The sequence below is a fragment of the Myxocyprinus asiaticus genome, chromosome 47, assembly GCF_019703515.2.
Source record: "Myxocyprinus asiaticus isolate MX2 ecotype Aquarium Trade chromosome 47, UBuf_Myxa_2, whole genome shotgun sequence".
NCBI lineage: Eukaryota > Metazoa > Chordata > Actinopteri > Cypriniformes > Catostomidae > Myxocyprinus > Myxocyprinus asiaticus.
The window spans coordinates 2,324,202-2,346,227 of NC_059390.1; the positions used below are offsets into that span (position 1 = coordinate 2,324,202).

General features: G+C 36.6%; 1 protein-coding gene across 1 annotated transcript; it reads right to left on the reverse strand.

Annotated features, from left to right (window-relative positions):
- Positions 1–3,098: 3,098 nt before the first annotated feature.
- LOC127436977 (diphosphoinositol polyphosphate phosphohydrolase 3-beta-like) lies at positions 3,099–21,296 on the reverse strand. The gene is made up of 5 exons (XM_051691529.1): positions 20,896–21,296; positions 11,435–11,545; positions 11,128–11,172; positions 10,937–11,024; positions 3,099–4,231 (listed from the first exon to the last, which is right to left on the reverse strand). The coding sequence occupies exons 1-5, from the start codon at positions 20,989–20,991 to the stop codon at positions 4,035–4,037; spliced, it is 537 nt and encodes a 178-aa protein (XP_051547489.1). The 5' UTR covers positions 20,992–21,296; the 3' UTR covers positions 3,099–4,034.
- Positions 21,297–22,026: the final 730 nt, after the last annotated feature.

Consider the following 22,026-nt stretch of genomic DNA (forward strand, 5'->3'; position numbering starts at 1 on the left):
CGCATGTGGAAGTCGAGCAGTAAATCGCATGTGGAAGTCGAGCAGTAAATCGCATGTGGAAGTCGAGCAGTAAATCGCATGTAAAAATCAAGTAGTAAATCGCATGTGGAAGTCGAGCAGTAAATCACATGTAAAAATCAAGTAGTAAATCACATGTGGAAGTCAAGCAGTAAATCGCATGTGGAAGTCGAGCAGTAAATCGCATGTGGAAGTCGAGCAGTAAATCACATGTGGAAATCGAGTAGTAAATCACATGTGAAAGTCGAGTAGTAAATCGCATGTGGAAGTTACCAATGGACCAGTGTCCCATCTATAATTATTCATTCACTTTGGAGAAAGTTACACAAACTATTAGTTCATCAAGCCATAAAGAAATAAAAGCAATTGAAAGTATATTATTGACACATATCAGCATTTGATGCTTTAGTGTTGCAAATAAAAGAATTCAACATGTGATTTACTGCTGTGACAAATGTAATCGCCAGTTCCCATTCAAACTAATGTCCCACGTTAACATGGGCAAACTTGTTACCCTGTGAAACAGTTAAAATCGCTCTCAAACTGTGTCAAATTCAGTAGAACAGACATCGATGAAAAAACTCGGTTTAATAATGATACCAAAAATTTGTATCATGTGCAAAACTTCTTTTCTTTGCTCCTTGACATTTCACATTAAACGAATCTGCTGAAAAGGCAAGTAAAATGATTCACGTGCACGCGCACATCCCCAATTAACATGATCCCCAGTTGATTCATAACACCGGTACGAAACCTCACCATGGTAACAGCAATTCCCGCCAAAATACCTTTGTAAAATTCTTAAACAATAATCTGTTTGATACTTCTTCTTCTTCTTCTTCTTCTTCTTTTTTTATTACTATAGTAGCTCGATATTATGTAGACTACACAAAGTTAAATGGACTGGATAAATCGCCTTTACTTAATTTACTTGATGTAAAATTGAGATCAACATACAGTATACCTGAAAAGAATATCAAAACGTTAAATTATGAAAGCAATACGATCATGTTTGTTTACTGTATGTACAATCTTTTTTTGTTGTTGTTACTATTATTATTATTATTATTATTTTATATATGTATTATGTATACCCATGTACTCTGTTTCTATATTATTTTAAAAGTAAAATAAACCAAAAAAAAAAAAAAAATAATGTATTTTGACGCCACTGTGGTTGCCATGGTGAATTATTAGATATATAAGAGAAACAGCCACTAAAACATTTTTAGATGATATGGTTGTATTTAATATTGAGAGATATAATAAATAACGTGCATAAGATGTACATAATAGTGTGTGAAGAGCTGTTAGTGCTCTGCAAGATTTACTTTAAAAATTAAAGTGTGGCACTGTTACTTTTAGCCGGTCACTCGGTGGCCATTTTTAGAACGCTATTTTCTATGTAAACAAGCAGCATGCCAGTGCAGCTCCTATCTACTTGAATAAGGAAAGACCGAAATCTCCAAAACGGTTGGTCAAGATTACGATCAAAAAACATATTTCAAATCAGCACTAAAATTTGACAACACTGGAATAATAAATTGTGCTTCTTTACCTGAGATCACGCTAAAATACCGAATATCTCCCGGCTTGTGTAGCTAATGCGCATGCGCGTTCTCGAATTGATTGACAGGTGATGTCTGTATCTAAAAGGTGATTGGCTCTTTTACTTGTAAGGCGGGACTTCCTTTCTACATCCGTTTCCAATTTCTCCCATTTCTTTTTAATAGAAGTGACCCGTCTCTGTTAAATAATCTCTGCCTGAACTGTTCAAACTCATGTGAAAAATAATGTAATTATTTTATTTCTTTTAACACTATAAAGGCTTTAAGATGACAGATAAATCACTCTTTATAAAGCATTATAATTTATTTATTTTTTTTAAATGAAAGGATTCTCAAGGTTCCTTCTTAATGTGATACAATCTTTATTGGCAAATAAAAATCTCCATTATTAACATCTGTACAGATTACAGTAAACATACACTGTGGACCCATTGGCATCTTCGGTCAGGTTAGAGTTAATCTATCAAAACCATAACAATGTCCAGGCCTTTATGCAGTTCACAGTTTACAGCTAACAATATCAGAAGAATTCATTGTGAATACCCAAAATATCAGACAGTGCATTTTGTGTGAAGATAACACTCCTGTTCTTGTTCTATTACAGACAATGGAGTCCATTTTTTTTCTATAAAATGTACATTTTTAGTTAGTGTAGTTTTTAGTTTAGTTTTGCCTTTGACACATCACACTGCCATCTCGTGTAATCTAAAGAAAAGTGTCATTTGCACAACAGCTCTAAAGACTCACCCAAATGACAGACTGGCACAGAGCATGCCAAACATACACAAGCACGGTCAGATGATGCTTGACTGGTCGAAACCTACAAACAGCGTAGGAGTGACGTGTTACATTTCAGTGTGTTTGAGTGAGATTCCAGCAGAAAGCATCTCATACTGATCTGAGAACAGCTCACTCACCCAATACAAACAGTTTCATTGAGTGTAGAAGTGGATTCAGATCAACTTCTACCATGTTCATCAGTGTTTGGACACAAATTGACAATACAATGCATTTTTAAAGTTATAAGGAGGAAAAAGGCTTCGCTGGTGCCAAAAACTCAATTAGGGTGAATTTCAAGAATACATGTCCAGGTCACATTTCACCACAAAATCTAAAGGAAAAAAAAGTTGACATACATATATATATATATATATATATATATATATATATATATATATATATATGAAATGAAGCATATTATTGGGACCATTAAGATTTTTTTATATTTTATTTTCAACACATTTTACGCCCAATTTGTCATTATTGTAATGCAAAAAAATGTAAATAAATAAAACAATATAATATATATATATATATATATATATATATATATATATATATATATATATATATATATATATATATATATATATATATATTTTATATATTTATTTTGCATTGTAATGCTAAATAAATAAATAAATAATAATAATAATAATAATATGTGTACCTATTACAATAATGACAAATTGGGTGGGAAATGTGTTTGACAATAAAATAATGCCAAATATATGCTTAATTTCCAAAATACATATATTTTTGTTCTTTTTTTAAAATCTTGATGTGAAATATGACATGCACGTGTTCTTGACAGGTTTCCTGAGATTCACCTGTTAACATCATTTTCTTTTCTCAGACAAAATTCACAGTTCTGTTCTTTCAAAAAATGATCTAAACAAAGACCTCATAGAAACTGTTAAGAGCAGAAAAGTTAATACATTTGCAATTGTAGTTAAAAACCAAGACACATTATTTGTCATATTCAGTCTTTTAGTATATTTACAAACTTTTTTTGTTAATCAGAGCATAAAATGAGAACATACTTCAAACTGTGCCCAGATTACACCCCACCTGCCCACAACTAATTCCCTAAAATCTCAATCTTGTCAGTCGGAATGTCTGATGGTTGGGGAAATCTGTTATCCTGTCAGGAGCAGCAGTGAGGTTAGGGCTCATTTAAAGGGCTCGTTTGATTGGCTCATGGGTCTTAGATGAAGGTTTGGAGTCATTACTGCGCTAACAGAGTGAAATCAATGAGGTAAAATGCTGAATGAAATGAAAATGACATTCCCAACATCACAAGCCAAGAATGCCAAGATATTAGGAGGTGAGAGAATATTAGAAGCGCACTTCCATGTGACTTGTATGTTAAGCTGGTCAATAATTATCATTAAATTACATCAAATAAAACCAATCGGACAACAGTAACAGTTTCAAAACCAACTTTGTTAAAAAAATCATTAAGGCATTCACCAAAAAAAGTCCAAAGTAACGACTTTGGTTTGTCCCTCTAAAGAACGTCCCCAAGGTGCCTAAGAAGTGTTGTCAGGGTCATCTCCATGGCAACACAGAAATGCTCTGGAGATGTGTGTGTTAGTGGTTCTTGCATGACTGTCCATTCAATGGAGGTCAGCCACCGGGAGTGAGGTGTGTGTGTGTGTGTGTGTCCTATCTGCGTGCAGCTGATGCATGTGCGCTGTAGAGTGGTGTGAGGTTGTTTGGAGATGTTTGAGGCAGGAGCAGGTTGCCGTTGTTGGTTCGTGGGCAACTGATCTGAAGGCGTCTCAGGTACTCGGCGTGAACGGGTTTGTGGCTCTGCAGAACTCTTATGGCCTCATCAACAGTAAACCACTCCCGCTTGCGACCTACAGAGCCAAAAATATATCACAAACATTAGTTTCAAATACAGTGGGATCCAAATGTCTGAGACCACATTGGAAATACAGTTGAAGTCAGAAGTTTACATACACTTAGGTTGAAGTCATTAAAACTCATTTTATAACCACTCCACAGATTTCATATTGGCAAACTATAGTTTTGGCAAGTCATTTAGGACATCTACTTTGTGCATGACACAAGTAATTTTTCCAACAATTGTTTACAGACAGATTGTTTCACTTTTAATTGACTATATCACAATTCCAGTGGGTCAGAAGTTTACATACACTAAGTTAACTGTGCCTTTAAGCAGCTTGGAAAATTCCAGAAAATGATGTCAAGCCTTTAGACAATTAGCTTCTGATAGGAGGTGTACTGAATTGGAGGTGTACCTGTGGATGTATTTTAAGGCCTACCTTCAAACTCAGTGCCTCTTTGCTTGACATCATGGGAAAATCAAAAGAAATCAGCCAAGACCTCAGAAAAGAAAATTGTGGACCTCCACAAGTCTGGTTCATCCTTTGGAGCAATTTCCAAACACCTGAAGGTACCACGTTCATTTGTACAAACAATAGTACACAAGTATAAACACCATGGGACCACGCAGCCATCATACCGCTCAGGAAGGAGACGCATTCTGTCTCCTAGAGATGAACGTAGTTTGATGCGAAAAGTGCAAATCAATCCCAGAACAACAGCAAAGGACCTTGTGAAGATGCTGGAGGAAACAGGTAGACAAGTATCTATATCTACAGTAAAACGAGTCCTATATCGACATAACCTGAAAGGCTGCTCAGCAAAGAAGAAGCCACTGCTCCAAAACTGCCATATAAAAGCCAGACTACAGTTTGCAAGTGCACATGGTGACAAAGATCTTACTTTTTGGAGAAATGTCCTCTGGTCTGATGAAACAAATACCGAACCGTTTGGCCATAATGACCATCGTTATGTTTGGAGGAAAAAGGGTGAGGCTTGCAAGCCGAAGAACACCATCCCAACCATGAAGCATGGGGGTGGCAGCATCATGTTGTGGGTCTTCCAAATGGACAATGACCCCAAGCATACCTCCAAAGTTGTGGGAAAATGGCTTAAGGACAACAAAGTCAAGGTATTGGAGTGGCCATCACCAAGTCCTGACCTCAGCCCAATAGAAAATTTGTGGGCAGAACTGAGAAAGTGTGTGGAGCAAGGAGGCCTACAAACCTGACTCAGTTACACCAGTTCTGACTGGAGGAATGGGCCAAAATTCCAGCAACTTATTGTGAGGAGCTTGTGGAAGGCTACCCAAAATGTTTGACCCAAGTTAAACAATTTAAAGGCAATGCTACCAAATACTAACAAAGTGTATGTAAAGTTCTGACCCACTGGGAATGTGATGAAAGAAATAAAAGCTGAAATAAATAATTCTCTCTACTATTATTCTGACATTTCACATTCTTAAAATAAAGTAGTGATCCTAACTGACCTAAGACAGGGAATGTTTTCCACAATTAAATGTCAGGAATTGTGAAAAACTGAGTTTAAATGTATTTGGCTAAGCTGTATGTAAACTTCTGACTTCAACTGTAGGCTTTTTTTCCATTTAAACTTGGAAATAACCAAAAAGTTAAGGATTTTTTAAAAAATGTAAAGAACTAATGAAATCCAAATTAGAGTTTTGTGGCTTTTACTCCATGTTTGTTCACTTTTAAGCAATCTGTATACTAGATTACTTATAAAAGTTTAATTTACAGTCTAGTTAAAGGCAGCATCTCACTAGCTGATTTTTCCAATGATTTTCAGGTTTTAGCTTCATTAACATAATCACCGGCCAGGAAGAGGGAGACAGAGCGCACATTAGTGTCTCTCAGCGGGAGATGTTAATCACTTGACTGTCGAGACTTCCTGCTGAGTTAATAGCTTCAAAGACTGAAAAAACACATCCATTTTGTTTGAAAAAATCATTCTGTCACTGAGGCGGGGTCTTGTGTTCTCATCAAGTGACCAATGAGCTTCTTCTTTTACTGAAGAATGGACAAGATTTCAAGCTGATGTGAATGTTTTCACTGCACTCAGATTCTGTCACCAAAAGATTTTCTTGCACTAAAATGAGCCATAACAGTCTTTTTATTGGATGCATTTCTTTACTCACTGAAAGCTAGATGTGGACATGCGTTCTACAAGTGCTTTTTGGGTGAGCACATTTTATCATGTCTTAATCAAATGTGTATGCAGTCAATGGGTGCAGTCAAAACTACAGACAAAATGTAAAAGCTGTTACAGAAGTGATGTCATGCTTTTTGTTCTCCACTCTTTACTGTAGTCTTTGTAAAACGATTATGTGAAGCTGAACTGTCATACATGCATATATCCTGATTGTGTTTGGTTCTATATACAGATGTGTGTCTGCGTTTACAATCATGAACATCATCAAATCTGTTTCTAATGATTATATATGCACAAGTATCTGGCTCCGGTGTGCAAATTCATGTGTGCAGGACAAGAAAAGGCTAATTTGGCCTCATTGAATGGGAGGACAAAAAATAAAAACAAAAACAGACATAATGCTCTTTTTTTTTTTTTTTTTTTCAGTTTTACAAGGAGAGTACCTGAACTTGTTTTCTTCCACTTCAAGCACTGGTCATATCATGACAGACTATTAAAAGAAAAACATTTCCGCTGCCCAGATCTTTATAAATGTGTAAAACCTTTTACATTTACTACTTGGGTCTTATATTATTTTATATAATGTAAACATAAGCTTTATATTTGTACACAGATTTAGAATATAAATATATTGTAGTCTACATTTATATAACATTATGTATAAATATGCATACCTTACAAGTTTGTACTTTTTTATTTTAGTTTATGGTGCTTTAATATACTTTTGAATAGTTCACTTTCTACCAAATGACACACGTTTGTTGCCCAGCTCTTTGCACAATGTGACAATAAATGTGTGAAAGAAAAGGATGCAATATCTTTTTGCTATGCGTTCTCAATACGACATGTCTTTAACAAACAACCAAACATAGCAGATGCTGCAGACTCTTAGAGTAATATTGAAAAATACCTGTGTATTCAAAAGCTTCAGGTTGACTGGCTGTGAAAATGGGGCGGGACAGTAAAGCGTTGTTAAAAGTCAAAGGCAGTCGTTAAGTGCGACACCTTCCCTCCGTTTTAAATCGGTAAGTGTGACAGGCTCACTGACTAGAAGGGCAAGATCAGCAAAAACAGTCACTAAGTGTGACACCCCCCACCCAAATCAAGTTATTCTGAGTCTGCTAGTATGGAGCCAGCTTAAGTAAAAATGTAGTCTCTTTCTTCCATTAATATTGATGGCTCATTTTACGCTACACAGATTTTTGTCCACACAAATTCTCTCTAGCATGAGAACGTCCTTTCACGCCAACATTTAAATGCTCACCTTACACATACAGTGGACTAAATGCAAAAATGTGGTCACATTTTACAGAAAACCCCCCAAATGATACAAAAAAAAAAATCCAACCATTTATTAATAACAATAATACTGTTTATGTTAACAGTCTTATGATGAAAATTATAAAAAAAACACATGTTTTTTTGTTGTTGTTGTCCTAAATTTATAAGCATGTAATTCTGGTTCTGTTTGCTCTCTGCAAAAAGTCTTATTTCATTCAACTAGATGGCAGAAAGTATTAGAAAAATAACTTTTCTTCTATCAACTTCCATCAAAAATGTACAGATCTGAAATATAGGTGGCGCTCTAACACAGATGAGCACTCACACATGCACTCGTCCATAGACAACTAATGTATTTTTAGAGTGCATAGACTTTCGTCAAATATTTCCCAAATTATTGTTCTACTCTTCTGAAGCTGCATGCAGCCCAGTGGAGGATTCTGCTTTTTCGGCCTGTAAGTGCCCTCTTGAGGAAGACACCTTAAAATTTGAACGATTGTGTCAGAGGTGCAGGATTTTAAGATGCTGGTATAACTCCTGATAACTGTTTTATTTTGCACATTAGAGAAAAGCATCAGGATTAGAAAATAATGATTTGACATTTGTGATATAAAAATAAGTTATTAATTGTAGGCTAAAGTCCACTTTGTTCACGCGGCCCACTTTTTCAGATAAATAAGCAATATGGGAAAAGATTATGTGGGAGTGAGGGGAGTTGGAAAGCAGAAAGTGGGGAAAATGTCAATGTTTCATTCTCCTCATAACTTGTTTATTTTGTGATGTCATTTTGCACATGTTGCCTAATTTGTTAATTTTGCCTTTGTTTAGATTTCCATTTGTTTAATAGTGGATAATGCATATACAGAATATCACTTTATGTCCCTTGGATATTATTTTCTCGAGGTAAATCTTCTTGAAAAAGATAACATTTTATTTTGACCCATTAATCTTCGGTTTATCGCATCACATATCGCTGCATATTATCCAAGTTTATCGTATTTTTCCTCCAAACTGTGCAGCCCTAATGGTCAGTTCTTCATTTGTTTATTCATTAGAAATTCTTTAAAAAACAAAGGTAATATTTAATATGGTGGGGTAGAGACATAAGAAATGATACTTGTTATATAAGGTAATAATGTTATTTTGCCTACATTACCAGACTGAATTTCTCACATTTACTTCATTCCAATATTTTGAATATTATCCTTTCTATATGTCCCTTCCAGCTTTCAAACCAAACCTATACCCTTGCCTGTTATTTTATGTAACATAAATGCAAAAGTGACTGCATTGTATGAAAAGTTCAGATTCTACACTTTCAAATGGTACCACATGATTTATCCAGTAGGGATAGGCATTTTCAAGTATTTTTGTTGTCGAGAACTCAAACCCACAAAAAACGAGTAATCAATTACTTAATAAATTAAAATATGTTTAACCCTTGTTTAACCCTTCGGGACATTTCTGTCTTTTTCATTTTAGTTTTTTCTGATCATTTTGGCTGTGTTAATGCCAACGGCATAAATGTTGCCAAAGTTGTGTATTTTTTGGGGAATTTTGATATTTCAACCTCAGTTCCTATAATACATCTATAATACACTGTGTACACAAAATAGTTACACTCAGGACCTTCAGGACAAAAATGTTCCCATTGAAACCCATTAAAACTGCAATATTTGATCCCAGTGCCATTAAAGCATAAAATCATGAATTCTATGATATTATGCTTTCATTCCGGAGGCCTGGCTTCAAAATTTACATGTTTCATATTTTCCACCAGATGGCGCCATTTTTCTCATGTTTAGCCTATGGAGCAAATACAAGCTTTTTCCCTATTTTCTGTTTGCTGTATTATAGAGCACTGCAGGCCAACTGAATAAATGATGCAGCTAAAAATGTGTGTGTGTTGGTATGGATGTCAGAGTGTGTTTTATATGTGTGTATTGAGAAATGTGTGTGTGTGTAAAAAACAACAGTGGCATTATATAAACAAACTTGTATTTAAAGGGTTAAAATCCTGAAAATGAATGAATATTTGGTAGTTATGATCAGGACTGATGTTGGTTAAAAAATCTAAGTCAGTGAAAGAGGAAAATAATATTAATATATAATATTTTATGGCAGTTTCTTGACATTTTTGTCCTCTAAGGACCTCCGAGTAACTTTTTTTATTGACGCACAAGGGTTAAACTCAGTACAGTATACTTTGTTTTATCCACAAACATTACCAAGAATGGTTTCAAAATAAGATATCTTCAACAAACTATGCCTTTCTTTGGGGAAAGTTTTTTTAAATGAACAATATGCATGAATAAAAATATACAAATATTTAAATGTAAGAGTAAAGAACATTTACACTCACCCAGAGCTTACATAGAAACCAATACTGAAGGCATAAAGGTAATAGACACATATAAACACTTGAGCCTAAATAAAGGCTATCAGATTTTCATCATTTCATTTGTTATTATTCAGAAAAACAAGTGGTGAAAGTTGGCTTTTTATAAAATGCACTTTTTTGGTGTTTAGAGATTAAATGCACATCCACACAAACTGGTCTCATAAGCCTCCAAGTTCCTCGTACTGCTTTGGATTTTTTTCGGTCAAGAACCAAATACCAATAGAATAGAATTCAATCAGAATCAAAATATTAAAAGTATTGTCACACCTGGCCTTGCTTTCAAAAGCACATACGCCATTATATCTTCTTCTCTCATCCAAAACCTCGACATCATACGTCCACAGCACCCCCCAGTGGACTCAACTGTAACTGCAAGATTTTGCTCATGGCAAGCAAATGTGCAAAGTAAAATCAATTTGCAATATTCGAGTAGTGTTTTTAATACCCGACTCATGCAGAACAAGTACTCCATTATTAGAGTATCTGAACACATCCCTAGTATCAAGGGACTTTTATTTTGTAATCATAAATGTATTACACGCTCCTGGCCCCGCCCACAGACCCGGTACCAGGTCCGCAGAGTTGAAGAGGTTAAAAAAGGACATTTCTTTTAAAACATGGATGAACAAAGGATTCTTTTGAAATGTCCACCCCAAACATCTTGTTTCAATTGGATATACATTAATAATGGGGGAAAAATGCACTTTTCTGGTAATTTCATGGGGTCTTTTGTGTGATGAGTGTGTGAGTGAGAGCACTATTGGTGCAGTCAAGAAATAGTTGAGAAATCAGTTGACCCTAAGAGCAGAATACCTGGCTGATCCAACACACACACGCACACACACACACACACACACAGACTCACCAATATTGACAGAGTCCTCCCAGGCGTCCAGTGTTTCCGTCACTGTTAGCACATACACATATGTCCTGTGTTTGCGGTCCTGGTTCTGCTGTTGTTGAGAAATGAAGCATTTCAGTAGGAGGGATTGTAATCGCTACACCACAGAATGAATGAAGACTAGCGGAATAAAAATGAAGAGATTACAGACTTACCTCGAACACACCGAGCAAACGGCCCAGTTTGCCCTTCACTCCAGCCTGAGGGAGAGAGATAAGGATCAAATGTTCAAACTTCTGCACTTATTGCCATGAGATTCCAAAAAGTGGGTCAAATAACTCAAAATTCCTTAACCAGACATCTGAGACCAATCTGACTCCAAATATCAGCCTCAAGCCATTTATCTGCCAGTCACTAACCAAGCCCACATCATAATCTAATATGACGTGGAGCAGAAACAGATAGTAAAACTACATTAATTATCATGATGGTGATGGTTGGTGGCATGTTTGGATGACTCACCTCTTCAAACACCTCTCGTACCGCAGCTCCACACGGCTCCTCCTCTGGCTCCATTCCACCACCGGGAACGATCCACTGGTCCGGGTTCCGACTGCTGCTGACCAACAAAACCTGCAGAACACAGAGCAGAACCGCTTCACTCAGAGAATGGTCTCACATTAACAGCACAGCCCATTACCATAGTATTACTGTGGTTGTTCACAGCATGCCACTTGATGCTATCCAAAGACAAAGTTAAAAATGTGCATTGCCTGAAGGAAATACTGGCGCTTGTGGGGCAGAAAAAGAATCCTTAAAGTGTGAGGTAAGTTTAGGGGACGTACACACAGTCATTTGTGACTGGACATTTGAATTTCAGAACAAAATTCCATCAAATTAAATTTTTTAATGTTTAAGAAAAATTTATAAACCTGAAAATATGTATTTATTTTATTTTATTAAAGATTACTCAATTCAATTTGATGGAATTTTGTTATAAAATGTATTTGCATAAATCTTAAAATGACTTTATTGAGTGTACTTATGGTTAGAGGTTAAAACAAGCCTCAACAAGAAAACTGGAGGAATACGTTGTGCTGCCTTGCAAACACTGATAATTTTAAGGCTCAAATGCATACACGCAAATTACTCCCTTTATAATCAATGATGGTGTCTACACTAGATGCATCCGTAATTTTAATAATCTTTTGTTTCTAACCATATCTACACCCAGTTATAATTCTATAATAAAAATCTACTTTTTACCAATGGATTTGGATTGAAAATAAATTATGATATTGGTTTTATACCCATTAAACCAGTCAAGTCGCATCAACAGACGCATCCGGTGTAGACAGGGTGTTAGAGATGGTGTTCCAGAGGTAGAAAGCAAAATGTGTTACAGCAGACTCAGAGTGCACAGACTTACTTCCTTTGTCCTTCAGTGTGTGTGTGTGTGTGTGTGTGTGTGTGTGTGTGTGAGTGAGTGAGTGACTTTGGACAGATGGGCGAAATTGCACTCGTAACGGCGGTATGGCTCCGTGACCTGTGATTGGCTAATCCTCCAGCTGCTGATCGGCCTTCAGGTGTCTGCTGCAGTAAGAGGATTGTGGGACTGATGGCAGTGACATCACGTGCGCCTGTCAGATTCATGACACTCGCGGTCACCTGCCATGTTCTGGGCCAGACGGAGGTCCAGTGTGGTTATTTTTACGATGTGCCGCATAGCTCACAGTGCTCACCTCCTCAAAAGAGAGGTGATAGATTCACTGCCACAGTGTGCATGTGTGTGTTAGATAATGGAAAGCTAGATGGTACACACATTACTGTTTGACTCTATTTGTGGCATCTCAAGATGTTTGTACAGAACACACTCAGATCTACTGTTGACATGCAGCATTGTCCCAGTTCTTCTGGAACACAGATGTATTCTTCAAACACGTTAGGCCAGTTTTGGTATTTCACGGAGAACCAGGAGCAGTCTATAGGGGAAACTTCACCCAAAATTAAAAACTCTGTCATCATTTACTCGACTTGATGCTGTTCAAAACCTGTGTCAAGTGGAATGACAGCCTCAGACACCATCTTTTGTCCATTCAACGCAAGTGAATGGTGAATGAGAGTAAATATTTTCCCTAAAATCTTCTTTTGTGTTCCATGGAAAAAAGAAAGCCATACAGATTTGGAACAACATGAGGTTGAGTAAATAATAACAGAATTTTCATTTTCGAGTAATTCATTGCTTACATGATAGACTTTAATCTAAACATCACAATCAACAAAACAACAATCTATGTAGTCCTGTCATTCTACAATTAGGTACCACCCTGTTTAGGAAAACTGGATAACAATAAAACCTGTTATACACGTTTAAGTATTCCTGAGAACCACTTGACCAAAACCAGTAACTTACAGTCCCCTAATTACACCCATGCATCTTTATGCTCAAACCCAACAATAAAGCTATTCTTTCTTTCAGAAGAAGTCCTACTTATGAAAGAAGGGTTACAACCAATTACCATGTTGCTATAGAAATAGCATTATAATTCAAACATCAGCCATATTTGTTTTGGAGTTTTGATGCCAGATGAAGTTAACTCAGATAACCTGATGATAGATGAATAACGCTGGGCAAAACAATTGAAAAACAAAACATGAAATCAAAATTGACCCCCCATGATCCAATCAATCCCAGATGGATACAAATCAAGTCCTACACAGATATATGTCACATTGCAAAAGTAAAATGGGTTGCAAATGTTCTCATATTGACGCATCAAGGATGTTTGCAACCTAAAACAAAGTGGGCGACAAACGTGAATCACCATGCACTTAAATGACATGACGAAATGGATCACAGCACCTCATTTCCAGCTGTCAGGATCAGTGTATTCCCAAATGACAGAAGACATTGAGCATTTGACAGATTTTACATTTTAATGCATAAACAACAGCCCTGAACGTCATATAACTGACCTTTGCTTCAGAAATCACTGCAGCATAACAAATACCTACAATCTATTTGTTTTTCATATACCAAGAAATTCACACACCATTGCACTTGTGTATATGGCTGTGTGACAATAAAGTGATTTGATTTGATTTTGATTTGATACTGAAGAACTGGATTACATTTTAAAATGTTTATGTACCGGCACATAATCGGTCCATTATTTTATAAATTCAGTCGGCTTTATGTTTGTAATATCAACAAATGAATAACTCAACATAATGGAGCTGATGTAGATTCTCAGAAAATGGCAGGACAATATTACAAATAGACACCTGCACAGAATGATGCTGAATGTAGTAATGCAGTAACATTTATCCTTTGTAAAACACCCACAAACAGGAACTATTCCACAGATGGAAGATTGATGTGAGGGTGTTTGGAATCGTTTGTTGAATGGCATGGATTTAAACTCGCTTTCATTTAATGTGCTCGTTGATCCTCGGCCCCCTGCTTGCCCTCTTTCAGTCAGACACAAAGGGCAGCCATTTCCCAATCACTTAAACAGACATGCACTGACTCTGGATCAGTCCGCGCTTGGCACACATTGCCGAAAATGCTTGTGGAGCTGGTCTGGGATCAGTCCACCAAACGGGGTGCTGGGTAAGACTACAGCAGCACGGAAACAAGCCCAGATTTACACCCGGAATACCTCTACACAACTTAGATTCTTCTGTTTGGTTACTTGGATACAAAGAAGCAAAAAGATCATCAGAACAGAACAGCAGAAACCTCTGAAAACAGCAGGTTCATTATACACTGGTGGTTAAAAGTTTGGAATGATGTACAGATTTTGCTCTTATGGAAAGAAATTGGTACTTTTATTCACCAAAGTGGCATTCAGCTGATCACAATGTATAGTGAGGACATTAATAATGTGAAAAATTACTATTACAATTTGAAAAAATATGTTCAGAACTTCTTAAACTACTTCAAAGAGTTCTCATCAAAAAATCCTCCATGTGCAGCGATGACAGCTTTGCAGATCCTTGACATTCTAGCTGTCAGTTTGACCAGATACTCAGTGACATTTCACCCCACACTTCCTGTAGCACTTGCCATAGATGTGGCCGTCTTGTTGGGCACTTCTCACGCACCTTACAGTCAATCTGATCCCACAAAAGCTCAATGGGGTTAAGATCCAGAACACTCTTTTCCAATGATCTGTTGTTCAATGTCTGTGTTTCTTTGCCCACTCGAACCTTTTATTTTAGATTTTCTGTTTCAAAAGTGGCTTTTTCTTTGCAATTCTTCCCATAAGGCCTGCACCCCTGAGTCTTCTCTTTACTGTTGTACATGAAACTGGTGTTGAGCGGGTAGAATTCAATGAAGCTGTCAGCGGAGGACATGTGAGGCGTCTATTTCTCAAACTAGAGACTCTGATGTACTTATCCTCTTGTTTAGTTGTACATCTGGTCTTCCACATCTCTTTCTGTCCTTGTTAGAGCCAGTTGTCCTTTGTCTTTGAAGACTGTAGTGAACACCTTTGAATGAAATCTTCAGTTTTTTGTCAGTTTCAAGCATTGTATAGCCTTCATTCCTCAAAACAATGATTGACTGATGAGTTTCTACAGAAAGCTGTTTTTTTTTTTGCCATTTTTGACCTAATATTGACCTTAAGACATGCCAGTCTATTGCATACTGTGGCAACTCAAAAACAAACACAAAGACAATGTTAAGCTTCATTTAATGAACCAAATATCTTTCAGCTGTGTTTGATATAATGGCAAGTGATTTTCTAGTACCAAATGATCAATTTATCATGATTACTCAAGGATAAGGTGTTGGAGTGATGGCTGCTGTCTAGATTTGATCAAAAATGACTTTTTTCAAATAGTGATGGTGCTGTTTTTCACATCAGTAATGTCCTGACTATAATTTGTGATCAGTTGAATGCCACTTTGGTGAATTAAAGTACCAATTTCCTTCCGAAACAGCAAAATCTGTATATTATTCCAAACTTTTGGCTGCCAGTGTAAGTTAAGATCAATCGACAGCATTTGTGACATAATGTTGATTACCACAAAAAATAATTTAGACTTTTATGTGTTTTCCTTTAAAAAAAAAGCAAAACTCTGGGGTACAGTGAAGCACTTACAATGGAAGTGAATGGGGCCAATCCGTAAACGTTAAAACACTCACTGTTTCAAAAGCATAGCCACAAGACATAAACAATATGTGTTACCTAATGGTAGAACGATATATCAGTTTTACAGATTAATCAGTGCCGATAGTTGCTTTTAGGAACTATCGGTTATATGGCGATAGTTGTCGATAGTTTTTTCATCATTTCAAAATAAGAGTATCTGTATTATTTTTGGGCTTGTGTATAAATGTGCATTCAGTAACTTTTCTCCTTGTGTCATCTTTGACTTACACTGACACCTGCTGTAGCGGCTTGGAAGCAGCATCATTTAAAATCAATAGTTTTTGGTTTCAGATGACATTATAGAGATTTAGCAATCCCACGTTATGCATCAAATCTTGTTTCTGGTTATTGTTGGGATTTTGGTTAAACAATAAACTGCATCTGGGATTTTATTCAATTTGGACTCTTTGTCTGTCAAAGTATGGAAAGAATAAGTAGAATTTTTAACATTCTATAAATTAATTTTAAAAACTATCGTATGATTAATCGGTTATCAGCCTTTCCCACCACCTCGGTAATTGGTACCGGCAAAATCCACTATCGGTCAACCTCTAGTGTTAACTTGGGGTGGGTAAAAATATTGTTTTTCAGATGCATCGTGATCTTCATTTGAACGATCTCGATATCGATTCTTAAATCCCAAGATCGATCTTTCACTCAATGCGCAACCCTCCACTACAATAAGAGGAAATCACTCGCATTTGAAACCAAATTTCGTGCTATGCGACTAAAGTGAACATATTTGGCAACTGGCTGGTAAATGTTTACATTTCACTCACCAGTAATTGTGTAGTTTAGTCGTGAAGTGTTCAGCAGTGAGATCCTTTCACAGCGTGTTGACAGTAAAAGTTGTTCCGTGTAATGTGTGTCCAAAGACGAGATCCATGCAACCCATTTGTCATTGAATACTGTCTCTTTAAATACCCTTTCTGTTCTTTACAGTCAGTTGTTGATCAAAAACAGCTACAAAAAACATTTAATTCCAATCATGCATCGCACAGATGAGGTAAAGCCATTCCAGTCCTCTCTAGTTAACATGCGCTCATTTAAAGGCGCTGTTTACAGAAATGCAGTTTTTTGTTAAAGAGACAGTACCAGTTTTAGCACGTGTTCAACAAATCAATGTACTGTAAATACTTGTAAATAGTACAAATTATGTAATTTAACAATAAATATGTAACAAAAATAATATATGAAATATATTATCTTATTTATTTAACTATATACATTTATTTGTTCATTTTTAAAAAGCCAAAATGTGACCAAAATGATGAAAAAGTATATAAAATGTAATTAGTAAAACCCAGCCATAGTGTTAACATGAGTGTAGTGTTATAAAATCGCTTAACTTACTTTCTGTGTAAAGTTATATCCAATTTTACAACTTCATTGCCATGGCAACGTAACACCGTAAACGCGAAAATTCTAAAACAACCGTAAAAACAGCAATTTGATCGCTACAGCTCAAATAATACACAAGTTTTAACAGAAAAATTACTGCAAGTGCATTTATAAAACTATAACTGCACATTTTTCCTTTAAACCCTCCAAAAATTGGCCAAATTCACTTTTATATAACCTCATGTAAACTGATTTGCTTTGTTTGTTCAAATAAATGAAGGACGAGTTGAAATTATTTTTTGTGGTAATCAATATTATGCCACAAATGCTGTCAATTGAGCTTATCTTGCTATTAAACCTGGAATATTCCTTTAATCTATAATAATATTTCCACAAAACACTACCACTCATATATCTACCAGTTACAATTTATAAAGTAGCCTAATTAATTATTAACAAAATGAAGTCAATACTTTACTGGTCAGTCACTGGCTCTCTGGGATACTTAATAATGTTCTCATTCTGTGGTCAAATATTTTTGTATAATGAGCGCTAAACTGTATAATTGACCGTTGCCCCAGGCAACCAATTTCCTACATAGCCGTACTAGTTTCATGTCTCTCATATCACTTTCTTCTCACATAATAAAATAGTTTAAACTCAGATCAATATATTTAATGTCCATTTATTTACTTATTTAATTTGTAGCTGTGTAAGTTGTATAATGTACAGTCAGTCAGTCATTATTGCAAAATAAACCCCTTTAGGTTGATACAAGCCCTCTCTGCTTTGTGTCAGGGTCCAGATCGCCGTAACAGTAATTATTTTCTGATAATGAGCAGCTGATTGTAGATTATCCCTTACATATAGTCCTAAATGAATGCACATTAAACACCATAAACCCTCCTAAAGAAACAGCGATTCTTTCCTTGCTGATAAGAGATAATCAGCAACAAAACCCTCACAACAAGAAAATTCAAAACGAGTTCATGTGATAGCAAAGTGTTTGGTGTAATTCTTGTAAGAGATGTCACTGGGCGTGATATACGCTGTTAAACCCTGGAGATCTGCATTCACAGCATGTTGTTTCATGACAGTCATTTCTTGGAAGTACACTAACCTGGTACAGCTGTATACATGCAGGAAGGAGGGGGAGTTTAAAGAGCTGCAGTCTGACATGCTTTTATTGCATAACTGCACTACAGAGGCACAGTTACCAACAGTCTAAAGTACCTGTAAATTACGGTTAACAGGACAAGCCAGACTACATGTAGTGACACTGGTGTAGTGTGCATTTGTTTCAAAGCAGACAGACACACAGACAGACATATAGATAGATAGATGTGTAGACAGAGTGGCAAAGAAACAGGAGTTTAATGCAGTTTTCTAATGGGTTATTATGCAGTTGACTTGGCTAATGAGGATCAATTGGATTTTGTGCTCAAGATTACACTGAAAGTGTAGCAGTGATTAGAGGCCGACCGATAGTGTATTATGCCGATACCGATAACTAAGGTAGTGGGAAAGGCAGATAACCGATTAATCGGCCGATAGTTTTTAAAATTGATATATAGAATGAAAAAACATTTCTTAGTTTTTCCTTACTATGACAGGCACAGACATTGAGGTTACAAGATTCCAAAATGAGCAGTTTATTGTACAGCCAAAATCCCAATAATTTGTTAGATTTGGTGCATAATGCGGGACTTTTAACTTTAAACAAACCCGAAATACACCGGGGACTCTTCTTTCGAAATGACAGAAACTTGGCTCCGTAAAAATGCTCTATATTGCAAAAGTAGGGGGCTACCACCCCTGGAGTTCGCTAGTTCGCTAGTTCGAATCCCAGGGCGTGCTGAGTGACTCCAGCCAGGTCTCCTAAGCAACCAAATTGGCCCGGTTGCTAGGGAGGGTAGAGTCACATGGGGTAACCTCCTCGTGGTCGCTATAATGTGGTTTGTTCTCATTGGGGCACGTGGTGAATTGAGCGTGGTTGCCGCGGTGGATGGCGTGAAGCCTCCACACGCGCTATGTCTCCGTGGCAACGCGCTCAACAAGCCACGTGATAAGATGTGCGGGTTGACTGTCTCAGACGCGGAGGCAACTGGGATTCGTTCTCCGCCACCCGGACTGAGGCGAATCACTATGCGACCATGAGGACTTAGAGCGCATTGGGAATTGGGCATTCCAAAATTGGGAGAAAAAGGGGGGGGGGAAAATAAATAAATAATAAATCAAAAAAAAAAAGAAAAGAAAAAAAACCTCATCTGGTGAAATTGTATATATATATATATATATATATACACACACACACACACACACACACACAAAACGCTTCATCTGGTGAACGTATTAGCTGTTAAAAGCTTAATTTGTTAAATACTTACGCATGGATCACTGTAATGGAGCAAGTCTCTATCATTTTCAAAATAAAATGCCCCAGAGTATATCGGGCTTGTTTATAGTCAAAAGTCCCACGTTAAGTACCAAATCTGAATTTTTCTGGTTATTATTGGGATTTTATTCATTTTGGACTCTTGTAGCCTCAATGTCTGTGCCCGTCATAGTAAGGAAAGACTATGAAATCTTTGATCATTCTATATTTGATTTTAAAAAAACTATCGGCCTTTTCCACCTTAGTTATCGGTATAGGCAAAATCCACTATCGGTCGACCTCTACCATTGTTCTCTTATGTGGGTTGATAGTGTCAAAGATACAGACTTTAGCAGATCTAAATACTCTTCCTCTGTTTTCATAAACAACGACCTTACATTGTATGTTTTTACTCTCAAAGTAAAGTTCATCAAAACCTATTTGTTAGTTGAGGGTGTGAGGTCATGTTTGTTCTTCAGCCAGACCTTAAAAATATGAACACTTCTTTTAATGTAAATAAATGTATATTATTAACAGTTTTGTTTTTCATGTTAACAAGTTAGTTACAATAAATGTGTTATCTAAGATAAATACAGAAAAATAGTTTGGCCCCAGTTTAGTTTTCATCTGGATAATCTGGCCCCTGCAAGAATGTAGTTGAAGAGCCCTTCCATATAAAACCATATAAAAAAAGTTTTTTTTTTTTTTTTTTTTTTACATAACCATATGTTGTGAACAAAAACAGTCTGGCAGTATTATTTATTTATCAAAAATAAATAAATAAATAAATAAATAAAAATAAAGTTTAACACTAGCAAGGAGAGTACCTGCACTTTTTTCTTCCACTTCAAGCACTGGGAATAGTTGATGCTTTTTAGCATAGGACAACCGACCAACCGACCGACCGACACCGACCGACCGACCGACCGACCGACCGACCGACCGTTCTTATATATCAAGTAGTCTGTAGTATATCTATACTGCACACATCTCTCCATATATCTATATGCTCATAAATATCCTGACTGGGAGTAAAGTGAAAGGGTCAATGCATGTCAAATACACTGATTAATCATAACAGCATCATCACCGGTATCCCGGGTCCATACCTCATCCTCCCGTTCGTTCCTGAAGCACAGACACGCCGCTCGCCGCTTGAAACCTTCCCGGTCGTAAGTCCGCGTCTGGTTCGGTTTGAACTTCATGCTGAAATCCTGTCGGTCGTTCCGTAGATATATCTGACCGGTCAGCAATGCTCCGTGAACGGCCCGGGCTCCGTGAGTCACCACCGACGGTCAGAGAGACAGCGAGAGTCGGACCAGTACCGGGGCTGGACCGATCCTTCAGTGTTGCCTTGATTTAAAACCCCGTTTATATCATTCCTCTGTGTTTAGTCCAGTAAATTCGACTTTTTATCCTGCTCAACGACTGCTCTGAAACCCGTTGTCAATTCTCATGTTAAAATATCTTGTTTTTCCCCCTGTATTTATATGTGTATGGTGGGCCGGGTGTGAATGTAACAATGTTTACTATGTTGACGGATTGCTTCTTAATATTCATAAGCTAAACCGTCGGCATTGGACGGTCACCAGGCAACGTCAGCATAAATTAGTTAATATTCAGAATACAAGCTTTCGCTATTGGAGGGTAACAACGTAACGTCGGCGTCACCTAATTAATATGCATATACGTAACCTTTACCATAGTAGGATACGTACTTTTTGCAGCCGTAGCGCTCGAGCTCTTCGTGAGGCGATTCCGTGAACTGCGCGCTCACACTCATCCGTTACCGCATTACTGCGCGGCCTTCTGTCACATATACCGCAGACAGATGTGATATCCAGAACCTGTCTCGTTTCTAAAAATGTAAAATCTGTCAAGGAATGGATGATTTAATGAGGGATGATGAGCCGGTGTTTTTTTTTATTTTTTATAATTTTTTTTATTTGAGAATCAAATTATTTAATGTAATTACATTTATTTACAATTTAAAAATAATTTTAATGTATTTTATAATTAACAATAAATAATTTTTAACTAATATTAATAACCTTTCAATTATTTCATAGTAGATTTATTTTTTTTTATTTATTTTTTTTAATGATCTATTTGCACATGTAAATGTTAGTCAGCACCTGAAACACTGGACTTTAACATGCCCAAGATAGTGATCGGATTGAATTGTGATGACATTGTTTAACTTGACAAGAAAAGAATTTGACATCATTCTGTTATCACTG

What these genes read in the sequence shown, in the direction of transcription:
- LOC127436977 (XM_051691529.1), bottom strand. Translation starts at nt 20,991, where the DNA reads ATGAAGTTCAAACCGAACCAGACGCGGACTTACGACCGGGAAGGTTTC. An exon ending in TACGAGAGGTGTTTGAAGAG is followed by an intron (nt 11,173 to 11,434) that starts GTGAGTCATCCA and finishes TCTCTCCCTCAG; the next exon opens with GCTGGAGTGAAGGGCAAACT. An exon ending in GGAGGACTCTGTCAATATTG is followed by an intron (nt 4,232 to 10,936) that starts GTGAGTCTGTGT and finishes TTGGCTCTGTAG; the next exon opens with GTCGCAAGCGGGAGTGGTTT.